At 41.4% G+C, this 24,011-nt stretch overlaps 1 protein-coding gene across 1 annotated transcript in view; it reads left to right on the top strand.

Annotated features, from left to right (window-relative positions):
* Positions 1-24,011, top strand: part of LOC311000574 (uncharacterized protein) — a gene marked incomplete at both ends in the record, with an annotated part of 126,239 nt that overhangs the window by 76,083 nt on the left and 26,145 nt on the right. The window contains 7 exons of the mRNA XM_083991312.1: positions 14,878-15,151; positions 16,553-16,826; positions 18,961-19,263; positions 21,432-21,536; positions 21,737-21,774; positions 21,869-22,038; positions 23,368-23,543. Of these exons, the coding sequence (XP_083847438.1) occupies positions 14,878-15,151; positions 16,553-16,826; positions 18,961-19,263; positions 21,432-21,536; positions 21,737-21,774; positions 21,869-22,038; positions 23,368-23,543 (1,340 nt within the window). The remainder of the gene's footprint in view (positions 1-14,877; positions 15,152-16,552; positions 16,827-18,960; positions 19,264-21,431; positions 21,537-21,736; positions 21,775-21,868; positions 22,039-23,367; positions 23,544-24,011) is intronic.

Here is a 24,011-nt window from a genome sequence, read left to right as displayed (position 1 = left end):
ACCATATACGCTCAACATTACAATATTTATTCCACTATCCATAAGTCAACAACAAGAATATTTGGTCAAAAATAAAATAGCTTATCTGCCTTTCTTAATAACAACTTTTTTTTTTACCCGCCAGTGGCTTGTGGGCTGATCAAATTTGCCAACCCATGTCCAGTTTTGTAATGCCTCTGGGAATCAAATTGAATGCTTTTTAATGTCATTCAAGGCATTAAGTTTAGCAAAATGTATTTAATGACTTTTAATGCTTTTTAATGACCCTTTAGTGCTTTAGCACCAGCCCAGATCCATCAGACTGGTGTGTATGTTTCCAGTCTTCATCCGGCCAGTGTTGGTGGGTGTGTGTCCACAGCAGACTCATGTTTCCGTTCTCACTAAGCGTGTTGTTCTGTCTGAGATTTTTAAAATTCAGAGGGCTGGGGAGTGAGAGCTTTGATGGTAACTGTTGACTGTGTGTGCATGCATGCGTATGTGTATGTGTGTGTTTATTTGCTGAGTCTGGAAACTGAAGTGAAAGCCGGTCGGAGCTGAGTCACAGTTGGAGATTTTGTTGTTGTGAGTCCGTGCCAAGTCGATTTTGTGCTGGCACGGTGATTTGATTGACAGCCTGCTCTCCTTGTGGAACTGGTCTGCAGGCTTTATTTCATGTGGGACAGTCAGAATCCTGCATTATGTGTTGTGGCACGTTGTGCTCCGTGCTGGTTTACAGATCTCTACGCCCTTTTGAAATAAAGAGATTCAGGTGGTGTCACCCACTCAGCCACAGAGGTTCCTCTGCACCTCTCACCTACTCAGCTGCAGGATTGTTAACTGTGCTTGTGCTGAGGTAAGTCCCAGCTCAAACCGCATCAGAACATTTGATAAAGTCCTACTGTGGTTTCAACAGGAGCTGCTCAACTCATTTGGTAACAGGTCAGTCTGGAGACTAATGATTTAAACCATTTAATTGTCTGTCATGTCTTTGTTTTATGGGAGGTTGAACTGAGTCTAAAAAATTGAGCTCAACTATTTGAAAAATGTGTGTTTCTGTAAAAAAAAAAAAAAAAAAAAGTTGTAGATAGAAGTTTTGACTCATCAGTTGTTTTGTGGTCAGTGGTTCAGTTGAGGAATCAGGACCGATGTCCGTGTGCCGCAGAGAACACAGTATGCAGTTGGAAAAACAAAAAGATGAAGGGATCTGTGCTGTGTGAAGAAATAAAAAAGACATCTGTGACTGTTTGGCTGAAAATTGTGATGATTGTTTCCCAGTCAGAAAGTTCCAGAGTTGTGTGTCAGTGTTGAGAGGAGGACAGGCTGTGCTGCAGAGGAACATTTAAGATGAAGCTGCTGCTGAGCCTCCGTCTGCTGTGTGCTGTGTGTGATGACAGTGCAGCGCTCTGTGCTTCTGCATCAGCTCATATCATCATCATGAAGTGTGACAGGGTCACACACAGCTATGCACTGCAGATCACTGACTTCTTTATTATTCTCCACACAATGGAAAACACTGTGGTTGAGTTTATACTGAGCAGTAAACTGAGATTGAATCATTATTATATGTATGTAGATAAAAAGTAATAAATCACACTCAAGTATATTCAAACAATTGCTTATGGCACTTCTTTGACTTACGTACCTTCTGATTTTATTTTTATTTAATTAGTCGATTATAGCCTTTTGAAAACAATTGTTAAAGGTATAATATGTAGGAATTCCCCCCATCTAGCGGTGCGGTTACATATTGGAACGTATTCTTGATGTTGCATTCATGTGAAATTGGGCAGACCTCAGAGAGACAACAGATGCTGCATGTACAGGATAATAATAATAATGTAAACAAGTGGTCCGCCAGCACGAGGCAAAACAATACAGGCGTGACAATATGTTGTCATGGTGATGTCGTATTGTTTACCTGACCCACGTTTCACCGTCTTTCTCTCGTCGAGTAAAATGACATCTGGTTGTTTTGCCGACGGCCGTCTGCCTGACTGCACCTGAATGCAACATCAGTGCCTCCGTCCTTCCTCACACTACACAGTGGTGACAGTTTTTTTTTTTTTTTAAGTATATTTTTTTGGCTTTTTTGCCTTTTATTTGATAGCACATAGTAGAGATAGACAGGAAGGGGGAGGCAGAGAGAGGGGGAATGACACGCAGGAAAGCGGGACCCAAACCGGGGACGCCCGCGCCAAGGACCGCAGCCTCTACATGGGGCGGCCGCTTTAACCACTGCGCCACGCACCGCCCCAGTGGTGACAGTTTTAACAGGCGCTGCCTGGAAAACTTTCTCCCCGAGCTGACAGCTTCGGTGAGTTTCCGTGGTTACCTACGGTCACGCTGCCACTGAACATAAAAAATGGCGATGCAACATGGCAGCGTCGGTTCAGTGCGCCGCCTACTTATGTATTTGTAACGACTTGTAACAACTCATTCTAAGGTACGAAAAAGCTTTCATTTGTATGCAGCTGTGAATCAACTTCAGCATTTATGAAAGCAATATTTGATTTTTGCTAATAAAAAGCCAAATAAGTTACATACTGGGGCTTTAATTGTGCAAAAGTTGGCTGATAGACACAGATGTTATACTTCTATGATGTCCTTGTGCTATTATTTATCCAGTAGGGGGGCACTGTGCTCAAGTAAAATAAAAGTTAAAGTTAAAGAGGCCCCGAGGAGTTTGCTTTTGGTTATAAAAGAGTCTCATATTAACTGGGTCCATTTTCGATAAATATATCGTTATGTCTTTATAGTTATTTTTATATTATTTTTTAGTGGTCGACTCACCCAGCATTTCCTAGTTCCGGTTTCCCGGACTAATGTCGCCAGATCGCTAGTTGATCGTCTTTGAACCTCCGACTTTCATTCTTGATTAATGAAAACATTCTTGGCAAATGCTTTTACTTTGGTACATCTTGCACTGGTCCAAAAATTTTACCGTGCGAGCGGAGACTCATGGGAATAGTGTGAAAACACTTTGCCTTCCGAAACTCCTCGTAGTCCCTTTAAAGGGATAGTTCGGGTTTTTTGATATGAATCTATATGGCATCCCCATCATCAGTTACGTGCTGTGACGGTGACTTTCCCCGGACTGTGTCCCGTGAGCGGAGTTCCGGCCTGGTTTCGGTGCTGACGAATGTAGTCCGGCTAGTTGGCTGGGGTCACGAAAATAAAGCGTTTTTCTTCTCAAAACAATATGCGTTCAAAAGAGTGATACATTTGCATCACAAAACCGTTGTCCACAAAAAAGTCTGACCTCGCAATCGCTTGGCGCTATTTTCTCTCCCTCCGTATCACTGCGCGCTGCCGCCTGTAGACGGCTGTGCGCGTTTCTATCAGCTGTTTCACGGAGTTTACTGCTCGGATAGTTCACATAAACATATCTGATTATGACACAAGTGATGAAGCCATCCCTTGTTTTAGCACAGAGCTAAAGGGAGAGCTTTATGGACCTGATGTGATGCTGAACTTCGTCAGATGGAGTTAGGTAAAGAGGTGGGTGATCGTTGCAGCGCAGTTCATGGTGGAAGATCAGACCTACACACATACACAGACAGACAGCGTGCATCACCTGCACCGGACGGTGCTGCTGGAAAAAAAAGAAAGAAAAAAAAAGAACGGCACTACTCTCCAGCCAGCTGACGTGCAGCTCACCTGCGGCTCACCTGCAGCTGTCAGAGGAGCCTCAGATCTTCCATAACGGACTGCGCTGCATTACTGATCATCACCCTGTCCGTCACAGCTACAGCTGTGGTCTAACTTCAGCTTGTCACTTCCCTGTCCCTCCTCTCTCTGTCTGCTCGTTTTAACTCCATCTGACGAAGTTCAGCATCACATCAGGTCCATAAAGCTCTCCCTTTGGCTCTGTGCTAAAACAAGGGATGGCTTCATCACTTGTGTCATAATCAGATATGTTTATGTGAACTATCCGAGCAGTAAACTCCGTGAAACAGCTGATAGAAACGCGCACAGCCGTCTACAGGCGGCAGCGCGCAGTGATACGGAGGGAGAGAAAATAGCGCCAAGCGATTGCGAGGTCAGACTTTTTCGTGGACAACGGTTTTGTGATGCAAATGTATCACTCTTTTGAACGCATATTGTTTTGAGAAGAAAAACGCTTTATTTTCGTGACCCCAGCCAACTAGCCGGACTACATTCGTCAGCACCGAAACCAGGCCGGAACTCCGCTCACGGGACACAGTCCGGGGAAAGTCACCGTCACAGCACGTAACTGATGATGGGGATGCCATATAGATTCATATCAAAAAACCCGAACTATCCCTTTAATGTTATTGCTCCATCCTTTACTCCTCTGCAAAAACCGTTGTGCAACTGATTGATACTAATGTCACTCTGCCATATAATAATGACTTAATGACTGAGGACATTATGGCCTTATGTACAGCAGCACACCCACTGGTTGAACGTTTAACGTTGAGCAGGAAAAGGTGTGTCTGGTCGAAGTTTGATTTGTATTAATGGCTCAGAATAACAGAGAAAAGAAAATGTGAACGCACATTTAGAGGACATCAGAGGCCCATTTCAAATCATGTTTTACCAGTGATTTCTATGAAATTGCTTACCTACCTACCTACCTACCTACCTACCTACCTAGCTTGCTTTAGCTTAGTTTAGTATAGTTTATTTCGGTCTTTGGTTTGACATAGCACCTCTTTTTTTTTAAGTATATTTTTTATTTGATAGCACACAACAGAGATAGACAGGAAAGCGGGAGGCAGAGAGGGGGAATGACATGCAGGAAAGGGCTGCCCGATGTGGGATTCGAACCGGGGCCGCCTGCGGTGAGGACTATAGCCTTTACATGGGGGGCTGCTTTAACCACTATATCAATTATCAGTTATTTAAGGGATCAAAAGCAGCTATTTGTTTGATTTTTTCCTTCTTTTTTGAAAAACGTAAAAATTTAATCAGCCGATGTATTGGTTATCAGAATTTTGTCCAAAAGATCCACATTAGTCGGGCCCTAGTGCTTTCATTCACGCATGTTTCTATTCTTTGATAAGTAACCTAAACTAAGCTCTCACAGCTGACAATGCAGATTAGAGCAGAGACCATGAGGAGGAAGGAAGGTTTGTTTAAAAGCTGCATCTGACATGAAGAAGAACAACCAGGAGTCGATGGTCGCTGAGCTTCACAGAACCTCAAATTATATAATCACTGTTACAAGGGATTCATCTAATGACTCACACACCCTCGAACAGTCAACTATACATTGGTTGGTGAGAATCGTTGAAGTCAACCAACTTTTTATTAGAGAAAGTTGCAACACTTACTCAGCCAGTTTGACCATTGTACAGTACATGATGTGAAATGTGGATTTCTTTCTTTTGCAACATTACTTTTTTGATATCCCAAAAGCCTTCACATAATGAATGTAGCGCCTTAGAGAGACCCTGTCACAGACAAATAAGTCATTATATCAGTGCATAAACTGTAAAAAACAAACAAACTGTAACTGCATGAATTAAAAAAAATAAAAATGTCCTTATACTGTGATAGATCAAGACATTATTAAATGAATGACTTGAAGCGACAGTGTCATGTAAATGTAAATGTTTAGACAGAAGCATTCTTGTAAAGATGATTGATGATGAGAATGTGTGAGACAAACAAACACACCCAGAGGAAGACTTAAGGCTATAGAGTGTGTACATTAGCGATATTAACAGAGCAGATATATCTACGTACATTATCCAGACGTACGCAGACATAGCACTGAACGAACTGCAGTGATGCACATCTGCTGACCTGACTGACAGGATTTACCACGGAGCGTTAACGCTGTGAGTCACAAACAGACTTCAAACACACCCTGTTACAGCCACTCAGTCAGAGCAGCAGGATTTATGTAGATGTAAAGGCTAAAAGCATGGAAGTCAACTTAACTTTAACTTTAAAGGGATAGTTCAACATTTTGGCAAATTGGCCCATTGCTATAATCCCTATAGTTTTAGGAGTAGGTTTGTTACCTTTAATTGCAGGTGCAAGCTATTTTTAGAACGGCGGAGCAGAGCTGCCAACTGCTCAGAGCTATGCTACAGAGGCTAATGAGAGATCTTGGTTTCCCTCATCAAACTCATCAAATTGATTTGATTGATTTTGATTTATTTATTTAGCACAATTTTAAAACAGTGCAAGGAGGGAACGAAGCCTAGAAGGCTTGTACAAAGTTCCACTCCCTTCATCATAGAATTACATTAACTCAAGATAAACAATGAGAAATACAGAAAAATAAAATTAGAAATGAAACAATAAAATGTACAGTGCAACATAGAAAAACTATGAAACACAAACAAACAAAAGAAAAAGGATTAACATTAACAGAAAAATAACACTGAAGATTATGACATGAGGTGTTTTTTCAGTAACTTTCTAAAGGATGTATAAGATGTTGTTGACCTCAGAACCACCTCCAAACCATTCCAAAGTTTTGGACCTCTAAAAATAATATTAGATTGATGCCCAGATGTTCGGCAGAAGGGTAAATGAAGATTGCCACTATGCCTAGTTGAATATGAATGGAGGTCAGATGAAAAAGTAAAAAAATGTTGAAAAGTGTCAGGAAGATTTCGTTTAGCGTTGATAAACATATGCACAAACAAGCATGAATGGAAGACATTAAGTTTATGAATGGGCAATATTGAATATTTCATAAATAGGGGTGCAGATGGTTCTAGTCTACTGGAGCGAGAGATCGTTCTTAGAAATCTTTTCTGAATTAACATTAGTTTGTTCAGGTAGGTTGGATAAGTTGCAGACCAGACAATATTACAATAATTCAAATATGGAAATAAAAAACTATAATATAAAGTCACATGAGCAGACGAATTGATCAGAGGAGAAACCTTTTTCAGTATACCAAGCATTTTCATTGATCTTTTGCAAACTTGATTGATATGATTATTCCAGTTTAGACCTTCATCCAAAGTAACACCTAGAAAAGTGGTGTAAGGTACTTGGAGGATTTCAACTCCATTGATTAGTATTTTGGCTTCTTCTTTTGCGTGAGATTTGTTTTTGTTGCAGAATATCATGAAGTTACATTTATTTACGTTGAGAGTTAGCTTATTGATCTGGCACCAGTTTGAAACAGTTGCTAATTCATCATTTACACATGCAATGGGAGACTTGAAGTCATCATGAATAGCTATAAGACTAGTGTCGTCGGCAAATAATAAGGGGAGGAAGTTATTACATGATCTAGGCAAGTCATTAATATAAATCAAAAATAATAAAGGGCCCAGGATCGACCCCTGTGGGACTCCAAAAAGAATACTTGATTTGGTAGATGAAACACCATTAAAATAAACAAACTGCTCTCTATTGTAGAGGTAATTGATCAGCCAATTTAGAGCAACATTCTGGATTCCATATCTATTGAGCTTTGAGATGAGAATTTTATGATTGACGGTATCAAATGCTTTACTGAAATCAAGAAAAACACAAAGGGCAATTTTTTTACCATCCAGTGCTGAGGATATGTTGTTGACTAATTGTAGCAATGCATGCTCAGTGGAATATTTCCTGCGAAATCCATATTGATGGTCATACAGTATATTGTTAGCAACTAAGTGCTTGGAGATTCTTACATATACCAATTTTTCCACAATCTTAGAGAAACATGGTAATATGGATATTGGGCGATAGTTGCCAAAGTCCTTTGTATTACCAGATTTAAATATTGGTATGACTTTCGCAATTTTGAGTTCTTGGGGGACGATACCAGACTGAAGAGATAAAGCAAAAAGATGGGTTAGAGGATGGATAATGTAGTCTATTGTTTCTTTCACAAGACTGCTTTTAATACCATGTCCTTGGGCAGAGTTCTTTAGGTTCTTAATAATTTCATACACTTCTTCAGCACTGGGGGGATCAAAGCTAGAGAGTGGTGAGAATGTACCTTTAATGAAACTACATGGGTTCACATCAGAGTCCTTTATGTTAGATGCCAAGGAAGAGCTCACATTAACAAAAAACTCATTGAAACCCTCAGCTATATCTCTCGGGTCACTAAGAGGTCTGTCCTTTCCTAACATCTCAGCAGGTACAGTAGCTGGAGTTTTTTTGCGATTAAGTAATTGGTTGAGGTTCCAGGTTGACTTAATGTCATTTGAAGCCTGAGTAAATTTATCAGCATAAAATGTTTTTTTTACCTTCCTTATTGATAGAGTAAATTTGTTTTTAGATTTCTTGTATATTTTCAGATTCTCAGGAGTAGGGTTAATGGCTTTCCTATATAGTTTATTTTTCTTGCGAGAGCACTTTTTTAGCTCATCCGTTATCCATGGTTTCCCTTTGTATGAGTTATTCTTATCTTTTGAGGTGACCAATGGAAAGCAGGACTCCAGGGTTGAATTAAAAACAGTATAAAATAACCTATAGGCTTCATTAACATCTTGTGACTTCAGATTCAGAACCTCATCCCAAGACACAGCACTGATCAAGGACTTAAAGGACTCCATGTACTGTTTGGTAAATTTACGATATTTAGTTTGGATATGATCGGAGTTGTATCGTCTACACTTTCCTTTAGTATGTATTATCTGAAATACGGGGAGATGATCTGAAATATCTGACATTAATAAACCTGAGGTAATTTGGAAATCCAAAGAGTTGAATAAGATGTTGTCAATGAGTGAAGCTGAAGATCTAGTGATCCGAGAGGGCCTAAGAATTAGTGGGAAAAAATAAGTGGAATATAATGTGTTCAGAAAATCAACTGTAGATGGTAATTCACTCTTAAGCAAATCAATGTTAAAATCACCCAGTAGTACACACATTTTATGTTCCTTAGTTATAATTTCCAAAGTGGAGTAAAGAGGCGCTTAGCATGCACACGTGCACATGTGCATGCTAAGCGCCGACGCAGTATGTAATAAAAGACAATGAGAAGGACACGAGTGCTGCTGGCCTTTCTTTTGCTTCTTTAGTTTATCTTTTGGCCGTGCACCTCTTTAGTTTGTTCCTGAGAGTTTTGTTGGAGAGTGCGTGTTTTTCTTTGTTCATGATTATAAAAAAACCACAACAATCACAAAGAAAAAAAGAAAACATCCAGTTTAGATTTCAGAGTCATTGATACACATCTAGCTCATTCAGCTCTCTGATGATTTTAATCTTCGCCTCCTCTGGTGAGCCATTGAGTTTTATAAATGTCTTGCAGTTAGAGGTCCAAGTTGACTGGATTTTTCCCTGTTTGCGAAGGAACCGTGCTTTCTTTGCAATATCTGCATTTTTTTTGTCAGATGCTCATTCACATACACATTTGTTCCTCTTAATAGTTTCCATTGTTTTAGGAGCACCAACCTTATGTTTCCTGTTGGTGAATCTGAGGATGATGGCCGGTGGTTGAGTGGTGTTTCTTTGTGGGAGAGGGTGGCATGCTTCTATGAAATTGCAGTCTACAGCAATCTTTCTGGTCTTCAAAAAGGAGACTACCTGCTCTTCCACTGTTGCCCGGTCCTCCTCTGTCATGTTTTCCTCAGATACCTTTCCCACAGACTTGGCATATGATTTAGGTTTCGTCTTTAAACCTGTAATCACAACATCATTGACTCTGGAGTACTGTTCCAGCTCTGCCACCCTGTATTCAAGGTCACTGATCATTTTGTCCTTTTCTGCATTATGCTGTTTTAGGGCTTTAATATCCCCCATCAGCTCCATGATCTTTTCCTGCTGTTCGGTGATTTTTTCAACATTGTCATGTAGCATTTCCAGTGATCTCCTAATGTCCTCAATTTCCTTTTTCATAGCCATGTTGGTCAACTTAGCTGATATGAACCTCTTGCCACAGATCTAGGCTAAAGACGAGCCACACTGGGCAAGGACAATAGATTGAAGACAGCAGTGGTTTTATACTGCAACAAGTAAAGTCAGTGATGATAATGAGACAGGGATTATGAGATCACTTGCCTGGCCTGGTGGTAGCCAGCAGCTGCTGGAGCTATGGTGGAAGCTGCTCCTGGAGGCTCGAGGCCTGAATGCTGCTGGCTGCTGGTGGAGGCTTGAGGCTTGGCTGCTCCTGAAGAGTCAGACCCTGGCTGCTGTTAGCTGCTGCTGGCAGATGCTGCTAGGCTGGTAGCCCGATGGGTGGTATGATGCAGGGCGTGGTCTACTGCAGGGCCTAGTTTGGTGGATGGCCTGGTGCAGGGCCTGGTCTGCGTCCGGGCTGTTGCAGGGCCTAGTTTCAATCCAACAAATATCACCTTTGGACTTCATAATCCATAGCCGTAAATCATCACGCACAGCTTCACATCAACTGGCAGTGAATAAAGAAGAGATTTGGCAGTAGTAAAAGTAAAACAAACTGCAAAAAAATGAAAAAAGAGATTGATTGTCTCTTGGTGTGCTGAAACACAGCCTCACCCAGGAAACCAGGAAGTAGAATGCCTCTCAAATGCACAATCCAACAACTCCAAAACACTCTGGTGGACAAGTTGTGACTATGACCAGAACAGAATGTTACGAGACAGAGTTGTTTTCAAGGTAAATGCAGAGACTGCCCCCGACGGAAACACGCATCACCGGTTTTGCATGAATTTACCTCGAAAACAACTCTGTCTCATAACGTTCAGTTATTATCTCATAGCGTGGTGAATGTGAAGGTCACAACTTGTCCACCAGAGCGTTTTGGAGTTGTTGGATTGTGTATTTGATGAGTTTGATGAGGGAAACCAAGAAATCCCATTAGCCTCTGTAGCATAGCTCTGAGCATCTCGCGGCTCTGCTCCGCCGTTCTAAAAATAGCTTGTACCGACAATTGTGGTCTGTCTTTACACTGACTATTAAAAGGTTGTTTTTTTTTGTTTGATGAAGTGACTGCTTTGTTGTGACATCACAAAGTCACAGTAAGTCCTGACGACTGGTTTTAAAGCTCAGTTTCTGAATACAGGCTGTGTATATTTCTCTGTGGACTCAGACTTTGATATTTTCACAGTATTTATACAGAATAGAAGAACTGAAGACAAATCCCACAACTTCATAGACAAGTATGAATGGTGTTCAGAGACCTAAGCTTGTGCATTAGTAACCAGCTGTGTTGCATCATGCCTGAAGAGGAATAATGGGCTCCTGCAGGAGTTTAAATCTGGGATAAGGACTTGTCTATGAGCTGAAGCATGGCTTTGTTGACCACTTAATATTTAATACACTACACTGGTGAATGTAGATTTTTGTGTGCTGCGCAGTACTTGACTGCTGGTCCCTCTGATGTTTGGTTGTTACTTTTACTCCAGGCAACATGTGCTGAAACACATGGGTTTATATCACGTAGCCACAAGCAGCGGTTCACAGCACATCCTTTTTGGATTCAACTGAAGGAAACAGCTCAGTGGCTCAGAATTAAAGCTACAAGTAGCAGCTTGATGAAGCAGAACACGGTCATTATGCTGATTATGTTTGAAATTATGAGACCAAGCAGACTCGTTACATCACCGCAACGTATGCAGAACACAACGTCTTAATTAAACAGTGTCAAAGTCGTAAAATACATCTCACTACTTCAGTGCTGTCTATTGATATTTTCCCTTTCAAAAAGAATTAGCAGTGGTAAACATTCATTTACGGAATTATTGAGAAAGAGAGCAAGGCTAATGCTAAGCTTCAGCAACAGTTAATCCAGGTTCACTTGTGTGTTTCGCACATTGTTATTCTATTTTATTCCATATAACTAAATTGTTAATATTGGTCTATGTTCAAGACACAATGCCAGATGACTTCAGTCAATTTAACCAGGATTGCTCTCAGCAGTTTGAGTTACAGCCCTTTGCAAAATGTTTTCATTGAAGGCAACCAACCATCATTTTTAAGGCGGAACACTACAGGTGAATAGGGTGAAAAAAATACACTAACAGATATCACCGTGAAACTTGTCATATTTATTGCTTACATTATTTTGCCAAATTGCATGTTTAAATATGCAAATGATGCATTATATATTAATTATGCGCTGATTTGCATACTTTTCCAGAACAGGAATCTGAGCACTGGATAAAGCCCCTTTCAAATTTATTGTGTTGTTGTTGTTATTGTTGCTGTTGCTGTTCACATATTAGAGTGAAAGGTTTTTTGGATACCTATTTTTATCACTCTATAAATGAGAAAATACTGTCACCAGCCCAAAAACTATCAATTTTTGTCAAGAAGAAAATGTTGTATAAATCATGCTATGAATGATATACTGTATCAACAAACCCCTCTAAAACCTCCAGAATATAGAAATGAATCAAACTGGAGTGTTTGGTGTCTGAAGTGGAGAGTTCTTGCACAGAGGAGAAGACTTATTTTGAGAAAACGGCCTTATTTGTTTTGGAAAACTTCATAGATGATCAACTAACAAATAACTATTTTATTTCATTTCATTTTCATTCGTCCATACTCCTTACTTCTCCCCCTGTCATGAGGGTAACATTAAAGCAGAAGTAAGCGATCCGGTCGTTTTGGGTAATACTGCGTTCCAGGCAGGCTTTTGAAACCGTAAATTACAGCTTCAAGTCACAACTTACGACTTTGTAGCGTTCCAGGCAATCCACTCGTGTTTTTCCGACCTGTTTTACCTGTGAAAGTCACTATAACGGCCACTCGTAACTTCCGACCCGTGAACTCGTACCAGATCGAACTGGTACGACTTCACAGGTTGGAAAAAACACGAGTTACGAGTTGCCTTGAACGCACCATAACAGTCCTCGTCCCTACGTCACCACATTCAGGCGCATCCCTTGGCTGCACACACAGCCCTGCATGCTGTTCTCTCTCCTCATTGGATAAAAATTGTAGGATACGAGAAATGTTTTCTCCTCGGCTCAGAGCAGAGCAGAGTGACTGACAGACCCGTGTTTCGGTCCAAACACTCTATGTAAGTGATTGCTGTCGGAAGATATAACTATTTAAGACTTATATTAACACAAAAATATTGCTCACTTCTGCTTTAAATTATGAAAACCATTACATGAAAGAAAAAGAAAATAAGAAAATAAATAATAAATAAAGATTAAATAAAATAAAATAAAATAGAATACACACATTCACAGATACATTCAAGTAGCCTCAAAACAGAGCTTTAACTTTCTCAGCTGCCGATTCCAAATTCTGTATAGTTTCTGTCTTTGCCATTTGGACTCGGGCACTGGAGATTTATTCCTAATAACAGAATTTCATAAAATGATACTTTCCACAGAGACACATTCAGAACATGTGGTGGTTTCCATCTCTTTATCAACATTTTCTTTGCTGCGGTTAGGCCAGCGAACAATACTCCATGTAAAAGTTTAAGTTCAAAGAAGTATCACCATTTAAAAGCAAGATGTGTGGTAGACAAGGTATGTTTGTCTGTATTAAACAAGAAAGAATGTTTGAAATACTGAGCCAAAAGGAGAAGACCCCAGGGTATTCCCACATTGTGTGCAGGTATGTGCCCAACACTTTGTGAGGACATATCTGACATAGTGGGCTCTGAGTAATACCGATCTGGCAACATCGTCTTGGAGAGAAGTAGTATCTTTGTATTAGCTTACAATTAATTAACTGATGGTTATGATTACGGGATGTTAAAGGAGTATTACATAGATTGTTATTGTTAATTGTACTTTTACGATTTGTTGCTGATACAAATGAAATTTCATTTTTTGGAGAAGATTACATTGTGCAGGAGAGAGAGAGCTTTACAGCAACACCTGAGATTACATGGGTCAGACAACAGACACAGCACAGTATGCTGCGGTAGAATGCAAACTTTCAGTGAATCTTTTCTACCATTTCTTTCCACTAGTCTGAAAGCAGACATGTCTGGAAGCAAAATAGCCCCAAATCTCAAAATCAGTGCACAAAAAACAATGTTTTGCCTGCAGCGCCTCACCTTAACTGATCTTGACTGTGCCCAGAAAGGTAATGATACTGTTTTTCTGATTATGCAAATCATAGCACTTGTTGTCCAAAAAGATTCTCCATGTGGGGGAGGAGCCCTCTTTACTCTTTTGTAGCACCACCATCATCATGACGAACGGAATCATGTTTGTTGTGAAGCATTCACTTATCATTTCCAGTCGTGGTGCCAAGTGTCATGTCTTTGGCTTGTTTGAGCCAAAGACAACTGTTTATAATAACAATACGGTGATAATAATGGACTTTTTCCAAATGACTCTCCTTCAGCATCAAAACCCTAATAATGGTAATAATAATGAACCTGCACAAACACTGTGAGGTTGAACCTTAATTACATTAGCCTCTGCAGGTAATGACCAAGACAACATTGTTAAGTTAAAGGAACCAAGCGGAGAAAGGCATCAGGGCTAGAATGGTGCTGTTCCTGGATCAGTGCAGCAGTGTTTTTTTACACAGAAGCAGGCAGCGGTGGAGTCAGCTGTTTTTTTCAGTTTGGTTAAAACCGACCTGTTTGTGGAGAGCACACATGCTGACTCACCGGCTTCATGAGAACATGTTGATGCTTGAAGTTGTCCCCACAATACTGCACTGCTTACACACACAAACACCCACACATACAGTACACACACCACACACAAATCTGCATGCCTACACAGGGTTTTTCGCGCATATCCCTCATCTTACACACACCTGATGTGCATGAGATATCAACACCCCTGGCTTGGTTTGAATTAATTCTTGGTCAGTAGATGATGAAGATGGAAAGCGTATCCCTGGATGTGTTTTATTCCCATATATTCACTCATCTTCTTCAGATTGGAGGTTTTTTTTAATATTAATCAGCACAGATGGAACAAAACTACAGCTGTAAGACTGCAGTTCCTTGAATTCCTTCACACATACAGTTCAGTATTGTTAGTTATTAGAGATGTACAGTGCAGGTTCATTTCTGACCAGTCCCTGGGCTGCTGACTGACAGTTTTTTTCATGTTTTCACAGATCTCCAAGGAGGTGTTGTATGGCAGTCACAGTCCAGTCCACACCCTGTCATCTTCCAGCCGCAGCACCCTGCACAGCCTGCAGGGCTCCATGTCTCCTCCCATGGTGCGCTCCATGCCCTCGTCTCCCTCCAGGATGGCGTACGGAGGCTCACGGGGAGGGGCCGATCCAGGCAACGCTACATTACCACGGGAACGCCTAACGGGGGCGGGGCGGCCGAGCGCCATCAACAACAGCAGCAGTGTCATCCTGGAGAGGAGAGACGTGAAGCCTGGTGAGATACCCGCAGGGATTGATCAGTTGATCATTATCACATTAGGACAAAATGCAACATGACTGTTTTTTTTATTCATTAAATCAGCTTAAACTTACACAGTTGCCTCAAAGAATGTCACAATTTGTACAAATACAGAGCAACACAGGACAATATAAGAATATAAGACAATAAACAATAGACAACCACACTCTACTGAGAACTTTCAGCGAGATAAAGAAAAACAAACAGGAGAAACTCTGGAAAGAGGAATGACTCCCCAAATATTTATCATCAAATCAGTGGTGTTACAGAGTTTAGCAGAACTTCATCTAAAATGTTATTGGCAGCCAGACTCATAAATGATACAGGCTGATATGAAGGAACAAAACATTTTATGAAAAGAAAAAGAAAGAATGAAAAAGACAAACACATAGAGGGAAAAAAGTGTAAATAAATACATGAACATTTAATGGAAAAAGATAAAGAAAAAGAAGTTGAGGATGTACAGAGACAATATCTCGTCAATCATTTAGGTGAAGGGGGGATACAGTTTAACAAATACAGTCTGGGCCATAAGTAGTTAATTTAAGCTTTAAAAAAACAGTAGACCTTTTATAGATTGGCCTAAGAGACTTTCAAGATCCTAGGGAAAATAGGTACTTAGCAGAACTCATAACTGCTGATGGTGTTCCTGCTGTACCGGTCCTGATATAAAACATGATAAAACAAAGCAGGAGCAGCAAAATAGGCAGCAGTAAACTCAGACTTAAAGTGTTCCTAATATGGAAATATCACATTTTGAAGGCTCTTTAACATATATTTGGGTAAGAATATTTGTCTTGCCTTCTGGCTTCCAAAATACGAGAATTGACAGAAAAATCTGTAATTTTCAGGCTCCCTAGAAATCCATGTGGTTTTACGAGCTGTTCCCTCAGTTGTCTTCCAGTGATGCAACTAGCTTTGGAATTTGCATAACCCCACCCCTACCTGGTACCAGTAGAAGGGGCGGGGCAAGCAGTGGATGATTTGCATTTAAAGGGACAGACACTTAAACCAGCCTTTCTGAACAGGGCTGTTTTGAGAGGATGAAAAGAGCTGTGATGTTTGATCCTTGGGGGATTTTGACCACAGCATGTCACAGACATGTCTTTAAGACACCTGGGAACTATTTCAATTTGTGGAAAGGGGAATAATATGTCTCCTTTAAGTTCTCAGAGTTACTGACTCACAGTTAAAGTTAGCAGTGGTGACTGAGAGTTGAAGTTGTCTCTCTGCATCTGAAAACTTAGAGTTTCTCCAAGGCCTGGAGTATTTCCTCTCTGAAAACAAACCCCATCCATCTCCCGTCTGATCCACATGAACTATCTACTCCTTATAGAGAGACATCATCGTTTTCCTTTGATTATTTATGTGTGTTAGATGAGGATATCGGCATCAGTAAGAGCATGGCCCTGGTGGTGCGAGGTGAAGGAGGACCACATTACCCAGACTCCTACAGTTCCCTTCAGGATGGAAGCGGAGGTCGTCTGAGCTTCGCCTCCTCCCACAGCAGTGCTGCACCCGCCGTCCCTGCAGACGTGGTGGATGCTGGGCTGGCTGGGATCCCGGCGGTGCTGCACCAGTACCGGGCTTCCATCAAACCCTCGATGGGTTACGGAGAGAGCACAGAGCACTCCACCCACTCCCTCCACAGGTACACACACACACACACACACACACACACACACACACACACACACACACACACACACACACACACACACACACACACACACACACACACACACACACACACACACACACACACACACACACACACACAACTGACAAAATGACACCTTAGAGCTGTTTGAAGATGATTATTTCTGAGGTCACAGCTAAGAACAGAAAGTGAGAGGTTGACGGAGGTCATGACCTCGATTCACTATAGCAACTGCAGATGACAGTACTGCCTTACAAAGGCAAAGTGCAGTATCTGCATTTTTTCAATTTTTTTGTCAAAAGTGTGGCATATTCTCTTAAATCTGGTAGAATTTGATATTGGTACTGCTTTACTGAGTTATTGGGCTTTTTATTTTGCTGTCCATCCAAAAAAGCACTGTGAAACCAAGGCAAAGTGCCGTATCTGCCATAAAACAGTCAAGATTAGTCAGAAAGACAAACTACAAAATACATTTAATTCAGTCCACCTTTATCTAATCAATTATAGACTTGGTAGTTATTCATAATTTGATGCTTAAACCTGACAATGCAAAATACAAAAAGCTGTTTTTCTCAGTTTGGCATTTTTACAGATACTGCACTTTCCCTTTGTAGGGCAGAGTAACTGCCTTGCCTTTACTAAGCCTGCAGATCCAACAGGGTCTTCCTATTACCATTTAGAGCAGCAGATGTGATGCAACAGAATATGTTGTGTGCATTAGCAGTAGGCTAATCCACTACTGAGTGAAACTGAGATCAAACTAGATGACACATCTGACTGGACAACATGCTGCATTGTTGGAGATTATATGGAAATGTACACAGCTGCTGATGTGTAACTGCTGACTGAGTAGTGCTGCAAAGACAAATGTCTGAAATTTGATGTGAACATGGACAATGTCAAATTTAAGGCACTGAGGAAACAAAGTCCATGAATCCCAGTCAATGCTTATGTTAAAGGGATATTTCAGCAGTTTGGCAAATTTGCCTATTGCCATAACCCCTATAGTTTTAGGAGTGGGTTCATTACCTTTAATTGTCGGTGCAAGCTGTTTTTAGATCGGCGGGGCAGAGACAGAGGCGCACAGGTATTTTCACGATTCCCTCATCAAACTAAATACATAATCCAACGACTCCAAAAGGCTATAGTGGACAAGTTGTGACCTGCACATTCACCACGCTATGAAATAATCACGTAAAATTATGTAACATTGCGAGACATGAGGCAAAACTAGACTAATACTACTTGTGCTTTTGAAGTCACTCCGCCTAGCAGCCACATCTGGAATGTAGTTCCGGTTAAGCATTTACCTCGAAAACAACTCTGTCTCGTAACGTTCCATTATTATTTCATAGCGTGGTGAATGTCCAGGTCATAACTTCTCCATGAGAGCGTTTTGGAGTTGTTGGATTGTGTATTTGATGAGTTTGATAAGGGAAAGGCGAAAATGCCGTGCGCCGTGCAGAGCTCATGTCTCTGCCCCGCCAATCTAAAAACCGCTTGCACCGACAATTAAAGGTAATAAACCTACTCCTAAAACTATAGGGATTATGGCAATAGGCAAATTTGCCAAAATGTTGAAATACCCCTTTAAGTTTGTTCAAGTTGAGACACTGTGTTGATAAGAATGGAACAGATGCACAAAACAATATGCTGGAGTTGTCGGTGGTATAGAGGCAAAATCAATGACAGCGGCACGGTGGCACAGTGGTTAGCACTGTTGCCTCACAGCAAGAAGGTCCTGGGTTCGAATCCCCGGCCGCCCAGGTCCTTTCTGTGTGGAGTTTGCATGTTCTCCCCGTGTCTGCGTGGGTTTCCTCCGGGTGCTCCGGTTTCCCCCACCACTAAAAACATGTCAGCTAGGTTAATCCTCCAGTCAGCGCCACTGACCAAAGGCACTGGCTCATAATCTGGAGTTGGTCCCCGGGCGCTGCACTGTGGCTGCCCACTGCTCCTCAGGGATGGGTTAAATGCAGAGAAAGAATTTCACCGTACTAGCTGTATATGTGACAAATAAAGTACAGCTGCTACCTTTACCTTTACACATAGTGATATCACAACATGACGACTGATTGTCTTTGCTGGTATGAATCCATTGTTCCATGTTTTTGTTCCTATCATCCAGGCAGAAGAGTAGGAAGTATGGAGACAGCCAGCTGCCTCCCCTGGGGACCAAAACCCCGCCCTCTTCACCTCACAGAGTAAATGAAGTCAGGATGATTGACGGAGTGGGCCCGGTATCTCCAGAGAGGATGTCACCGGTTCGCCGGTCCCTGCGGCGGGAAAGTAACGGAGCTACAGTGGAGATCATAAACAGAAACAGAGGGAGCGGCTCTTCGTCTTCCACCTCGTCCGTGTTTGTGGACAGTCCTCTGGGACAGCCAGAGCGATTGTTTCAGGGTCATGTGACTGCCAGCAACACCCAGAGGTGAGGCGGCTGAGAGCCACGCTAATCATGTCTCCACTGTAACAAAGTGTTTAAAGGGATAGTTCAACATTTTGGCAAATTGGCCCATTGCCATAATCCCTATTGTTTTAGGAATAGGTTTGTTACCTTTAATTGTCGATGCAAGCTGTTTTTAGAACGGCGGAGCAGAGCCGCCAGCTGCTCAGAGCTACGCTATGGAGGCTAATGGTATTTCTTGGTTTCCCTCATCAAACTCATCAAATACATAATCCAACAACTCCAAAACGCTCTGGTGGACAAGTTGTGACCTGCACATTCACCACACTATGAGAAAATAACAGAACGTTACGAGACAGTGTTGTTTTAGAGGCAAATACAGAGACTGCTTGCCAAAAAACTGCCCCCGACGGGAATGCGCACTAGCGGTTTCGCATTAATTTACCTCGAAAAACAACTCTGTCTTTTGTGTAGTGTAGTGTAGTGTAGTCACTATTATTTTCACCATCACCACCCACAGTGTTGTGTTCCTCCATCACCACCCACAGTGTTGTGTTCCTACTGGTGCAGCTGATATCAGACTGATGCCAGCAACTCAGAGGACAGAATGTGGGATGTGTCACAGAGGAATCTCTTCACCTGTTTGACTGAAGATTATGATGATCTTTCTGGCCGGTGATTCTCATCAGGAGAACGGTAGCAGGGAGCAGGGAGCAGGCCTGAGGTCAGATGAGTCTAGATTTAAAGCCTCAGCAGAGCCAGACAGTCAGCAGGGAGGTTCTTCCAGATGAACACCCTGATACGAAAAGGACAGAGAGGATTTTGGGTCATCAGAAACACCTTAACTCCTGATCTAGCATGACCAGGGAGGCATGAAGGGAAACTGATGTGGTCAGATTGTGTAGACATAGTCAAGACTGAAGCATTGTGGACTTTCAGCAGGTTGCAGACCTGAGTCTCAGCCACACAGGAAATGTGTCACATGCTCAAACTGGTTTTTGTACTGGGACTAAGGAACCCTGATCACCCTAGTTCCAATACAGGTTAAAGCAGAAGTAAGCGGAATGTTTGTGTTAATATAAGTCTTAAATAGTCATATCTTCCGACAGCAATCACTTATATAGAGTGTTTGGTCCGAAACACGGGTCTGTCAGTCACTCTGCTCTGCTGTAAGCCGAGAGAAAACTTTCCTTGTATCCTACAACCTTTATCCAATGAGGAGAGAGAATGGCATAAAGGGGCGGTCCTCTCTGTGTGTGCAGCCAAGGGATGCGCGTGAATGTGGTGACGTAGGGACGAGGGCGGGGACTGCTAACTCCATCGGCTGACAGGAAGTTAGCCAAAACGACCGGATCGCTTACTTCTGCTTTAATTATATCTCCAATCACCGGTGGTACCGTAGTAATAAATTCAGAGGTGAATGAATTTGGCATTGGCATAGATGCATTGTCTTCATACACTAATGGCAAACCAAATGTATGCATACCAAGACTCTATGCATTCAGGAGTTATTGGTATGCGTAGATTTTTTCTTACAGAACACACAACTCACTTCAGGAACATTCACTGTCAAGGTCTTAGCATACTCACCAAATGTGTTCTGCCAACACACAGGGTATACTTTATATTTTAGTTAGCATTAGCTAGCCTAGTACTTAGCTTAGGTTGCATTCTGTCAACAGATTGCATGCTAATAGCATCATGTCATGTTTGGATTGTCTAAAAACAAAAACACCTTAGTACTTTTTATTCACGTACAAGATCTGATCACAAGAGGTCAATGACTGTTTTCAAAGCCAGTCGTGGACTGATGTAGGTCTACTTAGAGTTAACCAACTTGTGAACAGATTCTTAGTTTCATCTGAGGTTAGAAGAAGAACATTTCTATGTCAGGCTTTTCACAGATTGACCATTGATATGATAATTTCAGAGAAGATACCAGCTCTTCAGGTACAACAGGGTGCCATCAGCCTAACAGTGGAAATTAAGTTAATGACTGCATACCAGGAGGTAGGAGAAAAGCAGAAGACCAAGAACAGAGCCCTGTGGTGCTCCATTTTTACATTGGAAATAAGACAAGACAAGACAAGATAAGCCTTTATTTGTCCTAAATGTCTATGAATATACAGTATAATGTACAACTCAATCCATATTTGACAACACCATTTAATGCTTGTGTTTGTGTGTTTCAGTGAAAGAATGAAAGCTATGGAGGAGCAGATAGCCAGTCTAGCAGGGCTAGTGCACCATGCTCTGTCTATGGGAGTAGATATTCCAGGAGTCAAGGATGCTGTCAGGTCTGAACATTTGCATTTAACCCCCCACCAATGCTAGTGATTACAACCAATATGCTCAATAGATGTATCTGCTGTTGTATGTGTACACAAACAGTTAAGTTCAATCATGTATCACATTGAAGGAAATGATTATGTTGATAACATTAGTTGTGTATCCTTCATTCACCATGGCTCAATAACCAATAACGATGTCTTCTCAGTGAGAGTTCTGGGCGTAAACTCCTCAACAACAGACCTGGTAAGATTTGTTTTACACATTTACACAAAAACATACACACCTCTAATACACTGAACACAAAGCTTATCTTAAATCACCTTTCTGTCATCTTCAGTGTCATCTGAGCCTCAGAAGAACCCCACCACTTTGACTGACGGCATCAGTCCCGCCCCTCTGGCTCTTCAGGCCCCTCCTCCTGACGATGGGCTGCAGCAGAGCCTGGTGTTAGCAAAGAGAAGTGTGAGTGAGCTGCGCCTGCAACTCAGCCAACTCAGACATTTACAGGTGTGTCCTCACTTATTTTCATCAATGAAATGCAATAATAACAATGTTATGCCGATCATAGAGGATATGATGTCATTGTCAGGGATTTTATTAATTGTGATCCAATTTGATCATTCTTATTTTTAAATATAATGCATTCACAGTATTTTTTTTCACTGTATAGTAACACACGTTGTCAAGTTATATACTTTTACTATACTTTTGCTTCAAACCTGCCCAAACTTGAAAAAGGCTTGGAACACACCAGAGGACACAATGGGCAACTCAGTTCCTTTTCTGCATTTATTTAGTTTTCTTTGTTCCAGAATTGAAGGGTTTAGGATGATTACCTTCAAATAAAAGAATCATAAAGAAAAAGTTACTAAATTAAATAATAATTATAAACAATAAACAGTATTAATAATATTAATCAGCTAGAACTATGCCACTCATGATCTACACAACTCTAATTATATTTTACTGGTACTCAAAATCTATGGATCAAGTTGATAACAAATCAACAAAAAGATAAATATATGCAAGAATTAGAAACAAACAAGGTCCTTCCGCACTCTTAAAGGGACATTGTGTAACTTCTCCTGTTATCTAGTCACGAAAATCGAGTAATTCATTCAAAAGTCTGTTTTTCATTAATCAGTAATCCCCCCCATCAACAAACTGAAGTGTTCCTTTCAGCTCTGAATTTGTCGTTCATATCATTCATATCTACATGGAGCGGGTAAGCTCGGTGCTGGCTGCCATGTCGTGTCGCCATGCTTTTACGTTCAGTGGCAGCGCGACGGTAGGAAACCACGGAAACTCAGCGGAGACATCGGAGCTGTCGGCTCAGGTCGAGGCGGCGTGTGTGAAAAGTAGGAATGGAGCGTTACACTGATGCTACATTCACCTGCAGTCGGGCAGACGTCGGTAACAAACCAGATGTCATTTTAGTCACAGAAGTGGAGAGAAAGCCGGTAAAACGGGGGTAAGGTAAACAATACGACATCGCCATGACAACATATTGTCACGTGTATTGTTTTGCCTCGTACTGACGGACCACTTGTTTACATAGAAGCTTGTTTATGCCGTTACGATTGACTTGCTTGCTATATATAACCGCAACGCTAGATGGGAGTAATTTCTACAAAATGTACCTTTAAGTATTGCTTGTTATTGAGTAAATAAACCTTTGAGTGGATGAAAACCTTTACAACTTGTTCCTCAGATGTTATGACAGTGTTCAGGATGTTTGTGTAAATCAGTTAGACTTCAGCCTGCTGTTGGCAGAACACACATCCAGACAAACCTCAGGCCCCTTGGTGACTCCTTTACTTCTTCCATGTGCTCCAGCTGTTGAACCAGGAGAGCGTGACTTCGATGCTGAGGATGGCGGGTCAGGAGCTGGTGGGGTTGATGTGTGAGCGGCTGGCCCAGTGTGAGGAGGCGGCGTACAGACGTAGGACTGAGATGGAGGAGGAGAGGATCCACTACCTCGCCACCGAGGACAGAATACTCTCTCAGCTCAGGTTGGTTTCAGCACAGCATGGTCCACTGTGTCTAGGAGCTTATGATGGCTAATGTTAACAGGGACATATTATGGAAATATCACTTTTTGAAGGCTCTTTAACATATATTTAGGTGTTTGTCTTTCCTTCCGGCCCCCAAAATGTGAGAATTGACAAAAAATCTTTAGTTTTCAGGCTCTCTAGATTGAAATCCACGTGGTTTTACGAGCTGTTCCCTCAGTTGTCTTCCAGTGATGTCATTAGTTTTCGAATTTGCATTGGCTCATTTACATTTAAAGGGACAGGCACTAAAACCAGCCGTTCTAGGGCTGTTTTGAGAGTATGAAAAGAGCTGTGGAAAAGGGGCATAATATAATAATAATAATAATAATAATAATACATACATACATACATACATACATACATACATACATACATACATACATACATACATACATACATACATACATACATACATACATACATACA

The sequence above is a fragment of the Trachurus trachurus genome, assembly GCF_905171665.1.
Source record: "Trachurus trachurus genome assembly, chromosome: 17".
NCBI classification, from domain to species: domain Eukaryota; kingdom Metazoa; phylum Chordata; class Actinopteri; order Carangiformes; family Carangidae; genus Trachurus; species Trachurus trachurus.
The sequence above is the reverse complement of the archived record's forward strand: the minus strand, read 5'-3'. Positions and strand labels throughout refer to the sequence as shown.